The 19,389-nt window shown below is 29.7% G+C and overlaps 2 protein-coding genes across 2 annotated transcripts; one reads left to right on the top strand and one right to left on the bottom strand.

The window, feature by feature from the left end:
- Positions 1–385: 385 nt before the first annotated feature.
- LOTGIDRAFT_155816 (hypothetical protein) lies at positions 386–11,383 on the top strand (the record flags this gene model as incomplete). Its single annotated transcript, XM_009068334.1, has 14 exons — positions 386–502; positions 1,959–2,074; positions 5,395–5,523; positions 5,754–5,829; positions 6,076–6,153; positions 7,082–7,206; positions 7,513–7,621; positions 7,891–8,040; positions 8,224–8,319; positions 8,553–8,709; positions 9,322–9,562; positions 9,810–9,960; positions 10,127–10,276; positions 11,024–11,383. The coding sequence occupies 14 exons, from the start codon at positions 386–388 to the stop codon at positions 11,381–11,383; spliced, it is 2,055 nt and encodes a 684-aa protein (XP_009066582.1).
- A 2,543-nt stretch (positions 11,384–13,926) lies between these two features.
- LOTGIDRAFT_184590 (hypothetical protein) lies at positions 13,927–18,864 on the bottom strand. Its single transcript, XM_009068333.1, has 7 exons — positions 18,721–18,864; positions 16,906–17,025; positions 16,552–16,635; positions 16,177–16,350; positions 15,401–15,589; positions 14,925–15,127; positions 13,927–14,757 (listed from the first exon to the last, which is right to left on the bottom strand). The coding sequence occupies exons 1-7, from the start codon at positions 18,805–18,807 to the stop codon at positions 14,559–14,561; spliced, it is 1,056 nt and encodes a 351-aa protein (XP_009066581.1). The 5' UTR covers positions 18,808–18,864; the 3' UTR covers positions 13,927–14,558.
- Between the last annotated feature and the right edge of the window lie 525 nt (positions 18,865–19,389).

The raw sequence follows: 19,389 nt of genomic DNA, 5'->3' as shown, positions 1-19,389 counted from the left end.
CTGTGGCGCTCTATTTGAATTATATATTAATATTGTTAATCTTTGTAATACATTGATGTTTAAAAATTTGGCACTTAAACTAAAGGGCTTAATTTAACCAAGATGTTTATCCTTTAGACCACTCTTATGGCAGTTATTTATTAAGGCAAAAAATTTCTGTGGTGCCAGTTGAACCATGGCTGGTTGTGCCACAGTGCAATCAAATGACAGGGTCCAATTGTTGCCACTCAAGCTCTATCACTCATTTTCTTGTCACAAGCATCAGAATTTAGGAATATCAATTTTAACATACTGTATTTGGAAGAGAAAATATTGAATACCAACACTAACTACCAACTTAAAACATTTAAAAATTATCTTTCATGTAAACTAAGGAAGCTGTAACATGCATTCAGTCTGTATTCTTTGTAACAATGTTTTGTTGTCTATTGTTAGTTGTTCAGGAAAACATTACCATGATAATAAACAATGTGGAAATGTAACAATTAGAGGGAAGAGCCAGGTCATGTCACATTGACTGGTAGTGGACAGTGAACATACAACCTTTACTGTGTTTTATCAACAAACCATGTCCTCTATAGTTTACAACAACAAAGACTGACTACACCCATTTAATCTGTGCCTTTGTCAATTTTTATACTGCTAGTTGTATAGGATTCCCTGTTCTAGTTCAGACATTTTCCAAAATGTTTCAAAATGAGGACAAGAATCTTTTAATGAGAAAGAGGCAAAGACTCTAAATTAGGGAGATAGCATGGTGTATTTTGAGGATTTTTGTTGCAAGACCAAGTTTCTCAAAATATCGTAGATTAATGTATAAGCGTAAAAAAGTTTAAATTTAAAATTTTGAGAAATTCTTTATTTACGATTTTCATTGGAAACTAATTACTAAATGGAAAAATATATGTTCTTCTTGAGACTTTGGTTTGGTTTGGTTTTAAAACCCAATATTCTGCATTTACTTGAATAAAGTTTCTTTATAGTTAATTTCCTTGTATAGTCCCCAAAATTATCCTTTCAAATTACCAAATTATTTCTCAATACAAAGGGTTCAATGTTAGACAGGACCATATTCTGAAATGGTGCAAGGTAACCTTGACATTTTTAAAAAATGTTTATATCAGTACCTATTATTAATTCTACAGACTATTGTTGTAGTGGTTATGTCGAGACTTACAAATATTTCTTATACAGCTGACCTTTCCAAATATCATGTTTACATTTACACTTAGTTACAGAATGAAAAAAATTAAACCAGAGACAAATAACTGACATTCATTAAAACATGTTGAATTAAGACTTTAATGAAGATTGTTTGTATTGTATTTCCTGGATTGAATTAAATTTGATTTAAATAAATAAATAAAAATCAAAGTTTTGAAAATATGATATGTTCCAGACAGGTTAATGTTATATTTTTCCCATATACCTTTAAGAATTAAAACCTGTCATGGTATAAGATAAAAATTTACGGTTTCATCCTGTGGTCCCTTGACTGATTTAAATGAAATTTATATTGTTTTGAAATTTTTAAAACCAAAATCTATTTTAAACGGATTTTTTGGACCAATAATACTTTAGTCTCAGAAACCGGATTTTGTTCAGCTAAGCCAATTGGTAATAGCGTTCACAGCTCACCATCGAAATTTGGAAATACATGTGTGTCCAGAATCATATGCGTTTCAAAGTTAAAAAGACAAATTGTCTTCTTTTGAGATACTATAGAATATTGAATATAAAAGACATCTAGAGAAATAGGAAATTAAATTCCTAGTTTGAGAAGGGACGTCTGTTCTTAATTAAAAAAAAGACAATTTGAATGATTCAAACATGATATTTATAAATAGCCATATGTAGCCATATGGATATAAAGTTTCCCGTCTGAATATAGTTGAAATTGTAATTTTACATGGATATCTGGTTACTTCTTTAACTATATATTTTTTTATATCTTACAGGGATCTGATCCATTGATACAAACAGCAAGAGGGAAGTTACAAACTCGACGTTCTAAGTTGAATGACCAAATAAATAAAGAGTTACGCATGAGAAATGGAGCTGAAAATTTATATAGGTAGGACACTAGGTCAAGGTATTTTTAATGACTTATGCACTGTAATATGGGCTATAATATAAAGTCCCTGTGCTTCATATCTTTATGCTTTGTCCTGACAGTAAAAATTGTCCATAATCAATCCAAACAAACAAAGTAGTGGCTAAGTTATAAGAAGTTGGTTATAAGGTAATATTCCTGCTTGAATCAAGAAAAATTTCAGCCATTTCAAAATTGGTCCCTTTTTATTTACATAGCTAAATTTTTAATACATTATGCGAGGTAGTATCACTTCAAAAATTTTATTGGAGCCGCGTTGAGTGAGTTTGACGCTTGCTCGCTAACCTGAAGGTCCAGTGTTCAATCCCAGCATTTGTCAGGATAATAGCTTTGGATTTTTCAACTTGGTTTCCCCCTGTCAGTGATGTAGGTATGAGGGGCTGGCATGGAAAAGAGTCTTGTCGTTACGATGGGACAATAAACAAAGGCGTGCTACAGGATGTGCACGTTAAAGAAAACTCAACACTTGGAAATCGAAAAAGAGCAGGTTAATGCTGCTGTCCTGCCAAAATCTCCCTCTTTGTACCCTGCATGTTGTTTGCCTGTCTTCATTAGCCCACATGGTGCAGAAAAGTAGGATGTAGAACTGCAGACATTTCATTTCATTTCAAAATTTTTATCTTAGGCTAATTAAAAATACTTCACAGATACCAAAACCAAGTACATACTGTTAAGATTGTTAATAAAAATCCAAAATTGTGTAGGATCTAAATTAAAGATCTAAACGAGCATTTGTAGCCGATGCCAAATAATACTACAATTTTATTGTTTAAACTTTGATTTTATAAATTGATTGATCAAAAATGATATCAATCATCTTATATCTAGAATGAAATATGAAAATTTTGAAAGAAAGACTTTTGCTATGGAATTTTGAATGTAATAACAAGATTGCTGAGGGCAATAAATCAGATAGTTATATATTACAGTAGTTGACTATTTATGGTATGTTAGAAAAGGAATATTGCTCTATACCTAATATAGTATTAACCTAGATATTTGATTGATTAGTGATTAGATCTAGTAATTATTTCTTCATAAACCTACTGAATAATTCTCTTTTATTTATGAATGTCATTAAACAGGGCGTAACTAGAAATTCTACAGGGCAGAAGTCAAATCTCAACTATAGGGCATTGAAAATACCTGTTTCTCCATCTTGATTAAAAACTGTTCAATATATTTTTATTTGAGACTTCTATTTCATGATATATATTTTCTTAGTTATTGAGAAACAGAGTAAGGCTTAATCTTATAAGTGTCGATCAGATGCAATTTTTCTTCATACAAATGACAGATTGGAATATCAATAAAAAATAAAATCAGATTTGATAAATCTTTTGCAGATGATTAAGATTTGATATGAATATATTTTAAGTTCAAGGTTTATTATTTTGGAAGTTAGACAGGCCATTTTGATAAAAAGGAACATTTTTACTTGACAAGTTTTAGTTAGTGTTCTGTTGGTATGTACATACTATGTACTGTTATATTGATAAAAGTTATTTATAAGGTATAATTAGTGAGTGATAAATACTGTTTACTTATAATCTAATTACTGAAACCTGAATATTTTATAACATTCTTTCTCTTTATACCAAAAAAACAAGATTTTCTGGATTTTTACACTTTATCATAATGTATCAGGTATTTTCTAAAAGTAGGAAGTTAATATTCATTAGTTGCTTCAATTTTTGGTATACTTAAATCTTCAGATTTTTTACCATCAGAATTATCTTTGTTATTTCTATTACTGTCAAAGAATTTGATGGAAGTCATCTCGACTTTGCTAACAACTGACCTGTGCATTTTATACTTTATGCTTTCAACATTATTTTCAACAAGTCAATTTTTTATCAATAAACAAGAAAAAAAGACCCACCTGTTTTCTGTAGGTATATATTATTAACATAAATCAACAATATACTATATTTAATCTTTATATAATATTATAGATCAACAATGATAGTATTGACATCATATACCGTTCTGTTAATATTTATCCTATATAACAATGCCTACTACATACTCTTCGATAATATTATATCTCTCATTAAAGTAAACATAAAAATCTAGATAAAAAATGAGAACTATGTACAGGGGATTAAATTTTGATATAATGTTTATCGGAATTTTGCATGCTTTCAGTTAGATTAATAGATAATTTTTAAAATTTGATCATAATGTCAATTGTATTTATTGACAATGTATGAGCTAAATTTTCAAACTCTACTTTATGACGTTTAATTTATTTTTGTGGCCAGATATATTTGAGGAAGTCAAACACCGAGGAATCAAATATTAAGGGAATTTATCATTTATATCTTGAAACTGATTTGCAATATTGAAGATGTTTGTTCTACGTGTTTTATCTAAACAGTAAGAGTAAAATATATTGATATTTGGTGTTATTGTTTTTGGTGTATTGAGGTGTTCTAGTTTATCTATAGACTGTATACAAGCCAGGATTAACACATTGACAAGATTGATAAAATAAACAGTATTTGTAGATTTAGTTAACCTTATATTTTGCCTATATTATTGATATACACCTGAAATTGACCTGGTTAGTCTATAGTTGATTTAACGATCGGTTTCTAGTGACATAAACCATCTTATGCTAAGGTGTTAGATAGTAAAAACAATTTAAATCAATTAGTCAAGTTTGTTTGACAAAATATCAATAAGGTTATTTTAGAGTTTATTTGATACAATAAAATGCAGCTAGGTTCAAAGTTCTTCTAAAGTAAAACAATCTACAATCATTTGCCACAATCTTGATTATATTTTACCTTGCCTTACCTGAGTATTTAAAAACTCAGCCAGGATAAGTTTGTCTATTGTTTTGGGCTTGAATTTCAAGCTCTAGCCACCAAAAATAACCAAGAATAATATGAAATATTAAAAAGTAATAATTTACAATGAGGAAGCTGAATTTGTTGTTTAAAACCTTAAATCATGAATTTTCCTGAATGAAAGGAGGTGCACCAATTACCTTACCTAAAAATCCATAGACTATTTTTCTAATATTCAGCTAAAATCTTGACAATGAATCTTGAATCTTGAATATGATGAGAAAGAATTGTGATTAGTGACAGTAGCTAGAACAGTTTGGTTGAAACTGCATTATGCTTGCTTATGGTACCACAAAATTTAATAAATGATTTCAGAAGAATAATGTATGTTTTTAACCTTGAGGCAAGGAGTTTGTCTTGTTAACACACAACTCTTGTGAAATAAGATGTAAATCTGCAATATAATATATTATTTGTTTATTCCAGAGCTACTAGTAATAAGAAATTAAAGGAACAAGTAGCAGTTGAATTGTCATTTTTTAATTCCAATATACAGTTATTAAAGGAAGAATTAGCTGAATTAAATAGTTCAGTTCACATATACCAACATGATAAGTATGTTTATAGCAGTTTTAATAAGGAGGAAAATGTAAATTTGCAGTTTAAGATTTGGGTAGAATTTACAGAAATTGTGATCAAAAATCAATAGAGAATTTATTCTCCATAGTTTCCATCATTTCCCATAAGTATTTCAACAAAAACATTAATACATATCTTGAGAACATTTTAAACTTAAAACACAAGTTTATAACAGTTGTTTAGCAGCATTAGTGTTTATATTTCAGTTGTGCTAAATGTGTACCCATGATACCATTGGGGTTAAAAGAAACAACAGAAGTGGATTGTTCAGTACCTATAAAGGTAAGAAAACATTTTTTCTCAATTTTTGCAATTTTTTGTATATATTGATAGTAAAATATGACTGAAAAGAAGGATTTTGATGGTGTCTACCCAACTAAGCCTATGTTATATCATGGCAATCTGTTCATATTTTGGTGGTGTAGCTTTAATAGGCCTCTCATGGCTGTGATATAATTTAGATACTGTCTTATTTTCTTAAATAAGTGATAATTGTATTACTGTATAGTATTTTTGTATTTTTGATAGGATTATTTATTAGAACACTATAGTGAAGAACCAGAGAAATTTATAAATGAAATACAAGAATTACATAATATACGTCAGGTAAAGTACAAGAGCTGTTGATACTACTTGATTAGTCCTATATATTCATTGATTAAGGTTCAAAAGTTCCCATCTTTGGGACATTTGATATTAAAAAGGAACTTTTCATTCTTTTTGTATCTGTACTTGATCCCCGTTTAAATATAATGCTGTTTTGAGAGATTTCGATATGACATTTTTCAAGAAAATCAATTTATTTCCTGTAACCTATATTATTATTCATAGAACTAGAGATCTTATTAGCCACTCACCAAATTGTATCAATAGAGTATTATAATTTTACACTGCCTGAGTCATTTTATTCTACCTGTTTGTCACTTCTACTTACTTTCATTTTCACTTCAAATCATATGATTATGAGGTCAAGTTGATGGAAATTATATCATTAGAAAAGCCAATACATGTAATTATGTTTGAGTTATGATAAGTTAATATATTTGTTAATAGGATATTATATTACTGTAATGGCTATAACAATCTTGGTAATATTATGATATTTCATGCAATATCAACATTAATATCTTAATTTTAAAATACATTTAACTTATAACTACCCTTTTTATTATATTAAAGAGAGTATCTTAATTAAACATTTTATATTATAATATATTAATTGACATTAATCTATGTCATATTTTAAGTCACTTAAAGTTTTGTAAGTATCAAATTAGATGCTATGAATCTATGATATTTTTATGCAAAATATTTGTGAATATTAATTGGGCATACAGATGAAATATTGATTTCAAACTTTCCAGCTCCATTTTTATTTCAGTATTTCTGGAAAATTTTTACTGCACGCTTTCACCTGGAAGATGCAGATTTCAATTAAATATATATTTTATTGCTATTGTCCCATATACTACAGAAGATTTATATTGGTATTGTTTTGTTAGTTATATGTATTATAATATTTGTCATTTGATAGGCTATCAGAACACCAGTGAGAGATATATATGGTCTAGAATTATTGATGGAATATTTTAACCAGTTATATTATATAGAAAAACGTTTTTTCCCTACTGATAAACATCTTTCTATACATTTTCATTGGTAAGATAGTTTTTAGTTTAAGAATTTTATAAATAATAGCTCATGCTGTCAACATATATTTCAGTTTGTTATTCAACATCTGGAAAGCTAGTTTTCAAACTAAAGGACAGCTTCCCAATATAAACATATAAACACTTGCTGAATAGGAGTAAGATAACAAACTAAAACCACCCCTACACTTGCATAATTTCTGTCCATTCAGTGACACAGCTTTGACATGCCAAGTCTTCTTGAAGTAGCATTGTGAAATACACAACTGAACTTTGTTCAATTAAAATGAAGATTAACATATATCATTGTATACAGGTATGACTCTTTATCTGGAGTACCAAGTACACAGAAAGCTATAGGTTTTGAGAAAGGTAGTGTTTTATATAATATTGGTGCATTATACACCCAGTTAGCTTGTAAACAGGTGAGTTAGTATTCAAATAATGTATAATGTATGTAAATTGGCAGCATCAGAAGGTTAATAGGCTTGGAATCTGATCTTTAGATCTGATTTTCTGCTATACAATATTATCAGAAGTTGTTATCATTGAATTGCTTTGTTTTTTTTGTTTTTGCTTCTATCTCTATCTGGTATCATTAATGTTTCTATGCTTCATCAACATAGTTATGTTCCCTAAATGAACTGATAATTGTTTGGATTATTTTTCATTAGGATATATTTCACTGTTTTAGGACAGAACTACGATATCTGGACTAGAAGATTCTATAACATATTTTGTGAAGGCAGCTGGAGCCTTTCTACATTTAGAATGCCATTTTCGTAATGCACCTAGTATGGATATGCAACCCTCTACACTTTTGATGTTGGCCTCTTTAATGCAGGTTTGTAATAGAATTTTGTTACCTATCAGTTTCTAACATCTTAGACCAGTATACCAACTAGGCTAATAGGTTTCTATTAGAATGAAAATGTAAAGTGGTAGGTAACCTATCGTGGAAAATATTTGTCAATTTTCCATTGTGTTGATGATTGATTCTTTTAGAAAAATTCTTGTTATCTTCTAGTGTCAAGCTCAAGAATGTGTATTAGAGAAATGTTATTTAAAAACTGTACAAAATGGTATCCTAGCCACTACGAAAATGGCACAAGAAGCAGCCCTAGTAAGTTTTATTTACAGTTAGTTTATGGAAATTGTACCTGGGTCCCTCTTCAGTTAGATAGTGTGCATCATGAGAAAATAATAGCTGGTGTATGAGATTCAAACATGAGAAACATTCTGCCTTGAATGAACTGATAGAGAAATGTCCCACAGACCAAAATCATAGCGGGTTTCTTTGAAGTGGCAATTGGATATTAATTAGAAAATACACTTCAAATATTACATATATTTCAGGTATCAGAGAAGTATCGAGATACACACAGATTAATGATTAGTGAACCTGTGAAGAGTTATATCCCTTTCTCCTGGATATCTATGGCTCAAACTAAACATTATTATTATAAAGGTTTAGCCCATTATTATATAGCATCTGGCTTGCTAGATCAGAAAGGTAAGTTGTTGTTTTCATATGAACAGAAGAAATATTGAAGCATACAGTTCACCTCAGTCAAAGGGTTTTGAATTGAAAAATATAAAGGTTTTCGTCCCAGCTAGACAAATGGATGTTTGGTGTTTCAAGACTGAGTAGTCTCTGCCAATTAAGTTTTCACTATGTTATGAAGTATCTAGGACAGGACATCCCAACTGTCATCTGCGATTTCCCATTTGGCCATTTCACTTAGCAAACAAATGTGTTTTTATACACCCACATCTCTCTATGTGGACGTATATTGTGGGCACCCCTGTCGGTCCGTCAACATTTGCTTGTAAACGCTCTAAAAACTAGATTTTTTGATGAAATCAAATGAAATTCAGTATGTGTATACATATTCATAAAACGAAGATCAAGTTCGAATTTGAGCTATTTTCGACCGTTAAAAGCAGAGTTATTGCCCTTGCCCCAAAATCTTGAATATGCTATTACTCTTTTAGTTTTCAACCATTTTTAATGAAACTTAAAATGGATGTTTCGTTTTTACCATCCGCATGCCGTGGTGGGCGTATATGGCTGTGGTCCACTATCTTTCAGTTTGTTTTCATGAAAAATAATAAATGTTTATAGATAGTGATGATATGGAGAAGATCAAGACTATGTTCCAAGGATTACAGATTGGAGCAGAAGGTAGAGATGAAAATAATGGGTTGAAATTACCTACAAATAGTGAAGACAGAAAAATAATAGGAAAAGCTCATTTAAAAGAATCAGTATTAGGTCATGAAGAAGCTTTAAGAGTTCATGATTTGTGTAAACAATTGAGGAAGGTTGACCATTATGGTGAAATCTTAGACAAGACTCATGAAAGGTAAAGTCAGGAACTATAATATTGATATTGTATTTGATCTATTAAAATCAGAAAAAAATATAATTTCTTGTAGTTCAGCTCTAATTTGTCTTTTTTTGGTTGTAAACTGCACCTTCGAAGCACCAAAACTTAAAAGGTTTAACACGATTACATAGCCAAATTATCAGTCCAAATCCAGATTATATGATAAAGTTAATCACAAATTAAACTCTAGATCCTTATGTGACATTTGTTTATGTATTTTCAGAGCATTAAAAAAGTTCTCAGCATTAGAAGAAGAGGATGATTTCTCTGATTTAGTAACTGTTGCCAGAATACAAGGGAAATCAGAAAATGATGTTGTATCAATTACGCCAGAATTCTCAAAGATAAAGGTGACTGATATATTTAGAAAACTAGTAAGTGTTATATTTTCTAAAACAAGAAATATTTGCATCATACATGTAATCTAAGCTTATGAAATAAATGCACTGTAGATGTTTATTTCAGAATAGTCAATAGTGATAGCATCTGATTGGATTACTGTTTAATTGATTTTCAAATGAAATGTTCTATTATTTTTAGGGTCCTATATCAATATTTAATGCCAAGAATGAATGGTCAACACCAAGATTAGTTTCATTACATCGAAATACTGGTGAAGGTTTTGGTTTTAGTGTTAGAGGTGATTCACCAGTTATTATAGCTGATATAGAACCAGAAAGTGTAGCAGGGGTAAGTTATATTCACTGTATTATCTGTACATTGTCAGGAGGTAATCACTGTGGTCACTGTATGACAGAGCATAGATTTATAATATTGTGGTCACTGTATGACAGAGCATAGATTTATAATATTGTGGTCACTTTATGACAGAGCATAGATTTATAATATTGTGGTCACTGTATGACAGAGCATAGATTTATAATATTGTGGTCACTGTATGACAGAGCATAGATTTATAATATTGTGGTCACTGTATGACAGAGCATAGATTTATAATATTGTGGTCACTGTATGACAGAGCATAGATTTATAATATTGTGTTCACTGTCTGACAGAGCATAGATTTATAATATTGTGGTCACTGTATGACAGAGCATAGATTTATAATATTGTGGTCACTTTATGACAGAGCATAGATTTATAATATTGTGGTCACTGTATGACAGGGCATAGATTTATAATATTGAGTCACTGTATGACAGAGCATAGATTTATAATATTGTGGTCACTGTATGACAGAGCATAGATTTATAATATTGTGGTCACTGTATGACAGAGCATAGATGTACAAAATGTGTATTATTGCAACCACTGTCTAATATTATTATGTATATTTAAATATTGTGGCCAATAGCTATTGTAATTTAATGAATATTATTGTTGTCAATTTCTATTTTAAGATTTATATAGCATCTGTCTTACATATGTAATTTCGAGCGACAGTTATTCTTCATGAAGAATTATTTGTATTTACAGTATAGCAGTATGAAAGTTGGTGATTTTGTAGTTGGTGTTGGTAATGTTGATACACTATGGTCTAAACATGAGGAGGTGGTACAGATAGTACGACAAGCTGGAAGTGATCTAGATATTAGATTAGTTACACCTGTAAATACAAACTTTCTAGAACCTGTACCTAGAGTTACATCAACTATTAGTTTACCTTCAACACCAGTTAAAAATCGTAGTCGTCACAATAGTACATCTAGTGAACGAACAAATAATAAATCAAACCGTCTCAGTGCTCCCTGGATTTTTATGAAAAAAGATATGAAGAAAGAAAGAAGTGAGGATGATGCGCCAGAGGACATTGATTTTGAAAATATTTCACGATAAAACCATTATTTATAAATGTAACAGAATTTTTAATTTTACATATTGCTTAATTTTCATGTTTGAATGAGAAACTCTCATTAACAGTCAAAATTACTAAATAAATTACTTTTGTCATTATTTGGTAAAAGTAAACATGCCATATTTAAAGGTTCACATAAAATCTGTATAAGATTGTAAATGGCAGGTGACACATTGTTTGTCATAATAGCTGGTGATGTTACTGTGATAATGTTTAAATTGTGTCTTTGAAAGAAAATTTCAAGACACATCGGATTAAGAGTTAAAATACTTGTTAATAATATCTCAAGACAATATTATGGTAGTGCTCACTGCTTTATTTACTTAGCACACTATATTTTAACATAATTTACACATGTTGCCATGTAACATTATGTGCATAGTTATTAGTAAATAATGCAATAATATATGCCTTTGTTTTTAATGAGTTATTAATTAGCACACACCTTTTTTTAATGACCACTTTTAAAACAAATTCAGGCTAATGAAGATTTTGCAAACTGCTCCTTTATGATTTGCATTACTGTAGTTTGCTATTATTTTCAGTTGAAATAAGAAAATAAATGCAAATTAAATGGTGTTGTAAAGGTGATAGAGTAAAGAATAGATAGAGCTGGTCTCTAGACAAGTAGTAATAGCATGAAATCAAAATATATCAATAAAATCACAAATACATGTTATTAGTGAAATCCTGTATATAATAGTACACTATTACAGTTAATGTATTTAAAACTTTATATTGGTGCTACTCTATGTTATGTAGCTTATTCCTTTTATTTAAGCCTGATTCTGATTTTAAGGGAAATTTTGATTCAAATTAAATTGAGCTCATGTTTTGTGATGTGAACAGATGCATTTTGTGAAAAACTTAATTTTGTTTGTCATTTGTATGTGCTTTATAATAAGTTTGATTATTTTAATTTGTTAGCTTGTTGTTTTATAAGTATATGAAATATATGTATTATTTAATTATGTGTTCATTTCCCATAATGTGTAATAATTTTATAAGCATTTAATGTGCATAATTTAGCTAGTTTTAAGTCAAAGCCTTAGTTTGTTTTAGAAGACCAGGACATTGAATTATTGGAAAGTATTCTGACAAATACAAACCAAAATTGTAAATATAGTTGCTGAAATATATAATAAAAGAATAGGTCCAGAAGAAAAATTAGCCACAATTAATCTACTTTCTATTCTCCTGCTGAAAACAAATAATCGTCTGTTTGGTTTCAATCACCTAAATCAAAATTAAATCTTAAAAAGTTGAATCTCAGGAGAGGCAATCTTCACTTCTCAGCCATTTTTTCTTTGATGGCAACAGAAACTGACCACAAGTTTTTTTTAGCACAATGTGGTCTGTGTCAAAATTCATATCTGTTCCAGTTATGTGTCTGTTTATGTAAGCACTGAACATATTCCCTGAAAGTTATATATAGTCATACAGTATATGATTACCTCAAAAATAGAAGTATTACTTATATTTATAATTAATATAGTATTATATTTCACAATTATTTCACTAGTTAGTCTGATCAAAATACAAATACATTTTTCATTTTGTTTATCAATCATTCTTCCTCTAATGTTTTAGGGTGTGGCTAGCGAGGCATAACACGATATGATGCAACTTTTCGATCCACTCAACATCTGTTTCAGGGTATCCACACACTGAAATCACAGTTATTTGAAAGAAATGTATATATGTAATTGTATTTTAATCAGATTAATATTTTTAACTATTTTTAACAATTTTTTTTTATTATTCTTATTGAGGTCTATATTTGTTTTTATTTACTCAAATTTTTACTGTTATCTTAAAGATGAAAACAATCCTTATTTCTGCAGATTTACATATACATTTAAGTTAGTTTGTTTAAAGAACCACACTGAAAGTTGCAATATAGGTTCATATCAAATTATTTTATACATAACTAGCTCTCTTTATATTTGTATTGGGTTTTAATTCAATCAGTATTTTTTTTTTTAAAAGAAGCTAGTCATTTTTATATGAAATTGATTTTAATATACATTCATACTTCATTTTAACATTTATCATATTGAGAAATAACTGTGGAGAATTTTACTTTAAACCAGAATTAAATAAAGTTTTTATGAGCATGTACATTGAAATATTATTCCTTGAAAAGATCTATTATTTAACATTATTATTTGTTATGAGATTATATAAAAAAATATGCAAATTGTAAAAATGTATTAAGTAGATATTTATAGTAAATTTAATAATATATTATAAACATCTGAGTTGTTGACATGGTATTTATCTTTTCTATTGCTTTTGAAGCAGGTATTACACATGATAATATGTTGCACATTGACATTATGCTTTTCATCGTTCCCTAATGTAGTAATAGGCAATGGGGGGCGGGGGGGGGGGGGGGGGGGGGGGGGAATTTAGCTAGTGAGCAGGAAAAGTTCTACTCTTGTGCTAGAATCTTGACTGCAAGGCAGAAAAAAACCAATAAAGAGAGGATTTCCAATCATTTTGTAAAGATACCAACTAGAATGATTTGACACAAAATAAACTTTAATCCAATACAATACCACATCTTCCAATTCAAATACAAGATGAAATTGATAACAATATTAAGACAATAAAAATTAAAGTTAAAAATATGGCAATAAGGTAATACTGACAATAGAATTCAGAATGTGATGTACAATAGATGGTATCAGATATCATGATCTGAATATATATATCTTAATATCCATCTTTTAGAAAATACAGTTACTAGTATACATATACTGAATGACAAGTATAACATTGTCTAGAACCATCATACACAACACATCACAAACTTCTAAAAATATTTTATACCACACAGAATATCAGAGGATAGTCAGAAATCATATATTTTCATGGGCACCAAATTTCTCTATTAATTAACAGTGTAACTTCATTACTTAATTATCATTGAAACTTTTCTTTATTAATACCTCAAGTAACATCACTGACAGTTTTAAGTAACATCACTGACAGTTTTAATATAATATTGTTTTAAATTGAGTCCTAAAAAAATTAATGATTTCACATGATTTGTATCATGGAATCTTTCCATAGTGAACCACTCAAATAATCCGTGAAAAGAACTTTCTAGGCTTACGGGATTTACAAAATTAAAAATGGAATTTTCTGAGCTCAATGCTGAGTAGTAACTGATGAATAAACTTCATTCAACTGTTGAGTGACTCTTATAAAAGTTGTTCTTCTACTCAGTTCTTTCAGTTTGGATGCGCCAACATATGTGCAGGTAGATCTAATACCACCTAATACATCTTGTATAGTTTTCTCCACATCACCTCTATATTCAATTTGTACTGTTTTACCCTCTGATGCCCTAAAATTAGCAAAAATAGTGAATGATAATCTATTTTATAATAATAATTTTGTCTATCGTACTTTAATTGCTAAATGTCATTTAAAGACTTCATATTCAAATACTCTCTTTGACATTATAAATAAGTGGATGGATTGACATACTTGAACTGTCAAATATTAACTCACCTATATTCAGCTACACCACCAGCATGTTTCTGCATAGCGGTAGCAGAACTCATACCATAGAATAGTTTGAACTTCTTTCCATTACGTTCTATAAGTTCTCCACCAGATTCTGTATGTCCAGCTAACATACCACCCATCATAACATAGTCAGCTCCAGCTCCAAAAGCTTTAGCTACATCACCAGGACAAGTACAACCACCATCCTACAACATCATACTCTTGTAGAATATGTTCAATGTATTCTACATCTCTCTATATGGATGTCTAATATAGGCATCCATGTCTGATTGTTCCCATATTGAAAATGCTATAGCTCATTCAATTTTCAACAGATTTCCATAAAACTTTGTAAGAAGAAATATAATCGAAATGGGGTTCGGATCAGAAACCAAGCAAGTGTAAATTTACTAGTATGATCAAAAAAACATAAATGTTTCGACTGATTTCGACAGTATAATCATTTGAAGAAAACTTACAGAAATTATATGTCCACCCAATCCATGGGCAGCATCAGCACATTCAATAACAGCTGATAATTGAGGATATCCAACGCCAGTTTTCTTACGTGTAGTACATACTGAGCCTGGTCCAATACCAACTTTTATAATATCAGCCCCAGATAACACTAATTCTTCTACCATTTCACCTGTTACCACATTTCCAGCCTACAAAATCAATCATATAACAGGAAAAATTATAAATATTTCTGGTTAAAATTCTTAAATGTAAATGTATCTATTTATTTATGTTCTATTAATCACCTAATTCACTTAACCACTAACTTAATACTTAGCTTGAATGGTGTTGAATTCTAGTCATGTTTTTTTCTGGAATTACATTAGGACAGAGAAAATAGAATCAATTGAATCTGAATGTGATAAAAACCAAGCATAATTAACATATAGATTGAACAATATAACTAGTATAACAAGTTTGCTTAAGTTTGCTTTATCTTCCTATCATACAATCATATATGTGACATAATTATGTTAAATTATTTTGAAAGAAAATATCCTCTTGTTCCTCTATAATATACGGCCCATGAAGATATTGTACTGAATTATTATTTATAATGAATGTATCAAACTAGTTATAGCTATATCAAAATGACACAAATAAAGGGAAAATTGCTAATTTTAAATTTGATCTATTCATTTTGCAAAATTCATTCTATTAGCATATAGAAAACATGATATTACTTTTATAAACATAAATTGTACATATTAATTATCAGTGATAACGTAACACCTACCATAATAGTATGTTTAGGAAATGTTTTTCTCACATCCCTTACAAACTGTACAAAATGCTCTGAGTAACCATTGGCAACATCCAAACAAATAAACTGTAAATCTGGCACAGCTTCAATTATATTTTTCAAATTCTTCAAATCACCTTCAGCAATTCCAGCACTTACTGCTACATGCTGTAAAATATAATAGACAATAGCTCATACAAATATACAATATAAATGAAATGACAGTTAATTAACATCACTTACTCTTGGTTATTTCTTTTGGTATTTATTTCAGTTAACTAAATATAGGAATGGTTTTTCATTTAAAAGTTTAGCTTTAGTGCCATCAAATGTATAAAGTGAAAAGTCAGAGATAAAAACCCTCTTTACCGGCAAGGCAGCTTTATTCTGGGCAGCAAATTCTTTCCATTCATCAACTGAATAATGTTTATGTATAGCTGTAAACATCAGATGCTAGAAAGTCAAAACACAAAATATGTTATTAGAATAAATAAATTCATTACAAGGTACATATTATTGCAATAAGTACATGTATAAAAGTAAACAAAGTATTAGTTGATGGTCATATTGTTTTCACTGTAGTGCTGATCAAGACTCATGGATGAGGCTATGCATTGCATAAATTCCTTAAATGTATTCTGTATTGTATTGTTCTCCTCAAGATCTATTACATTAACAGTTTGTAGGTCCCTTATCAATGGATAATTGCTATGATGAAATTACCTTTGATAAGACTTTAGCCATTTCAAAAGTACCAACTGTATCCATGTTTGCTGCCATTACAGGTATACCAGTATAACTTTGACCAGAATTACGAAATAAAAATGACCTTGTCAGGTCAACCTGTCAATAAAAAAAGAAATGCATAAGATAAATCTTAACAAATCCTAGTACAATACTGAATTTATTTCAAGTACTGTATTAATTAATAGGCCTGGCACTAAATTACTATGTCCAAAATTTGTTGCCTTTGACAGGAAAGGTTTGTTTAGAAAAAAGGCTTCAGTTACAATTACTTAGTAAATTTCAGACATTTAGAGATTTGATGTTCTAAATGTTTTGTTAAATAAGTTTGATATGGAGCCTATAACAAAATATTTATCATGGGGCCATTTTGGAAAAGTTAATAGGCTATTTGTGAAAACAGGATTTTACAAAGGGGAATTTACAAGTCAGTAATTTTCACCCGATTTTTCAGGGCAGGCAGTGTGTCTATTTCAAATGTAAAATCATTGAACCTTATATTTCTTTGGACCCAAAGATATTCTACTAAGGCAAATGGCATAAAGTTGAAAATTTTACTTTGAATATTTATAAGATGACAGAAAAAAATTCAATTCAAAACTCAATGTAGTCAAATAGTAGTCTAGGCTTTTATGTGAAATAGGCAACATTGACATTGAATAGTAGGGCATGTAGTGGTTTCCCCCTTTACATATGTTCCTCCCTATTGGTTTCCCTCCAGTAGTTTTCACCTCCTTTTATTTCCTTGTGGTTTCCACCCCTATTTGAAATGGTTTCCTCCCCTAATTAACATATATCTTTGTAAGATTAATTAAAAATCTGTTATCAATTATTGTGACGGATTAACATAATATCAGGAAGCCATTATTGGAATAAATTGCATTGTTATTCTTAGATAGATATTCACAGAGATAAGTAATCTGATGGTAAGCATGAACAATTGGACTTGTTCAACATTGCTGATTTGTGTTGAAATTGCAATATTCTTGTAAGGCATGCCATGATTTGAGGTGAAGAAATATGTCATAGGAAATGTGATACAGGGGTATTAATATTTATTTACCTTATATATTTTCAATAGTATCTAATATAGCTTTGCAACAAAATTGAATCTTTTCACTAAATTGTTTAATTCATCACAAATTAGAGATTAGGTGGTTAAAAGATAACACGTTATTCTTTAACAGAAGTCAATGTCACTGGATGAAGTAAGCTTACTTTTTACATAGACCTGTTACAAATTAGAGTGAGGTAAAATCAGTTCTCATGTAAAGGGTGAGGAAAGAAAGACAATGGTAGGTAGGTAGATGACAAGTTAACGTTCGCTTCCAGCGGATGCTGATATCGCAAACTAAGTAGTTGTTGGTAGTCGTAGTAGTTGGATTAAGAAAGACAATGTGGATGTACCTCCTTTTATACATCCTAATTAATCTTTTAATTACTTTATTTCAATAATTTACAGTTGACAACTTTTTGAATTGGACAATTGTCTTTTATAATGATTGTAAAATGTAATTATTTAAACCCTTGCTTGTTTGCTAGTTGTTAAGAAAAAAAAAATATCATTTTATTAAAGAAGTGACACAAATCATTACAATACAAATATGTATAATCCAATATATATAATATTAGAAAAGTAGTAGGCCTAGTTACTAGTACTACATCATGATTGATAATGATAATGAATATTATGAATAGCCTTACAAGATACAAGTGGGAATGGTTTGTCTGCGACTGGTTTTGTAGTGGGCCTTGTAACCTAGTTGAGTTTGAACATTAAAATACAAAACTTACGTCTGATCTACTTCGAATTGTACTTCTTTTTGGTCTAAAAAGAACATCTTTGAAGTCCAGCTTGATGTCATTATCAATTCGCGGCATTTTGAAGACTGATCAACGTCTCCGCATTCGACCCCTTAGTAAAATGTTCAATTAAAATACTGGGCACTTGTCCTTTATTTCGATTATCCAGAAACAAATAATTATAAAGTAAATCGTGTAATGTCAATTAAAGACTAAACGATCGTGTATCTGACTATTAGGCTATTTGTACCTTCTTTGGTTAAAGTATTTTTCCAGGAGCGATAACTTTGTGAAAAGAAACCAGTGTCAGGTTACTGATAAATTCTCCAGATGAAACAAATTATTGTTATGTAATTTATAGTATTTGCAGAGCAGCCAATGGAGCCATATTCTTTCAATTAATGAGTTCTGAGTATATATATAATACATACAAATACAGATATAAGATGCAAGTGGGACTACACAATGATAATTAATCTTAAACTGATTATGGAATCTATATAGGCCTATGGAATATTTTAAACATAACAAATGATAAACAGAAATGATTCATAAAATGTGTTCAGTCCTTATTGTCTTGTATGTGTGATTATGGTAAGAAAAATAATAACCTTTTGTGGATTATGGCAATTCACACATATAATTCTTAAGTTTGGCAAA

This window comes from Lottia gigantea, assembly GCF_000327385.1.
Source record: "Lottia gigantea unplaced genomic scaffold LOTGIsca_9, whole genome shotgun sequence".
In the NCBI taxonomy this organism is placed as follows: domain Eukaryota; kingdom Metazoa; phylum Mollusca; class Gastropoda; family Lottiidae; genus Lottia; species Lottia gigantea.
This window is presented reverse-complemented; position numbering and strand designations above follow the sequence as displayed.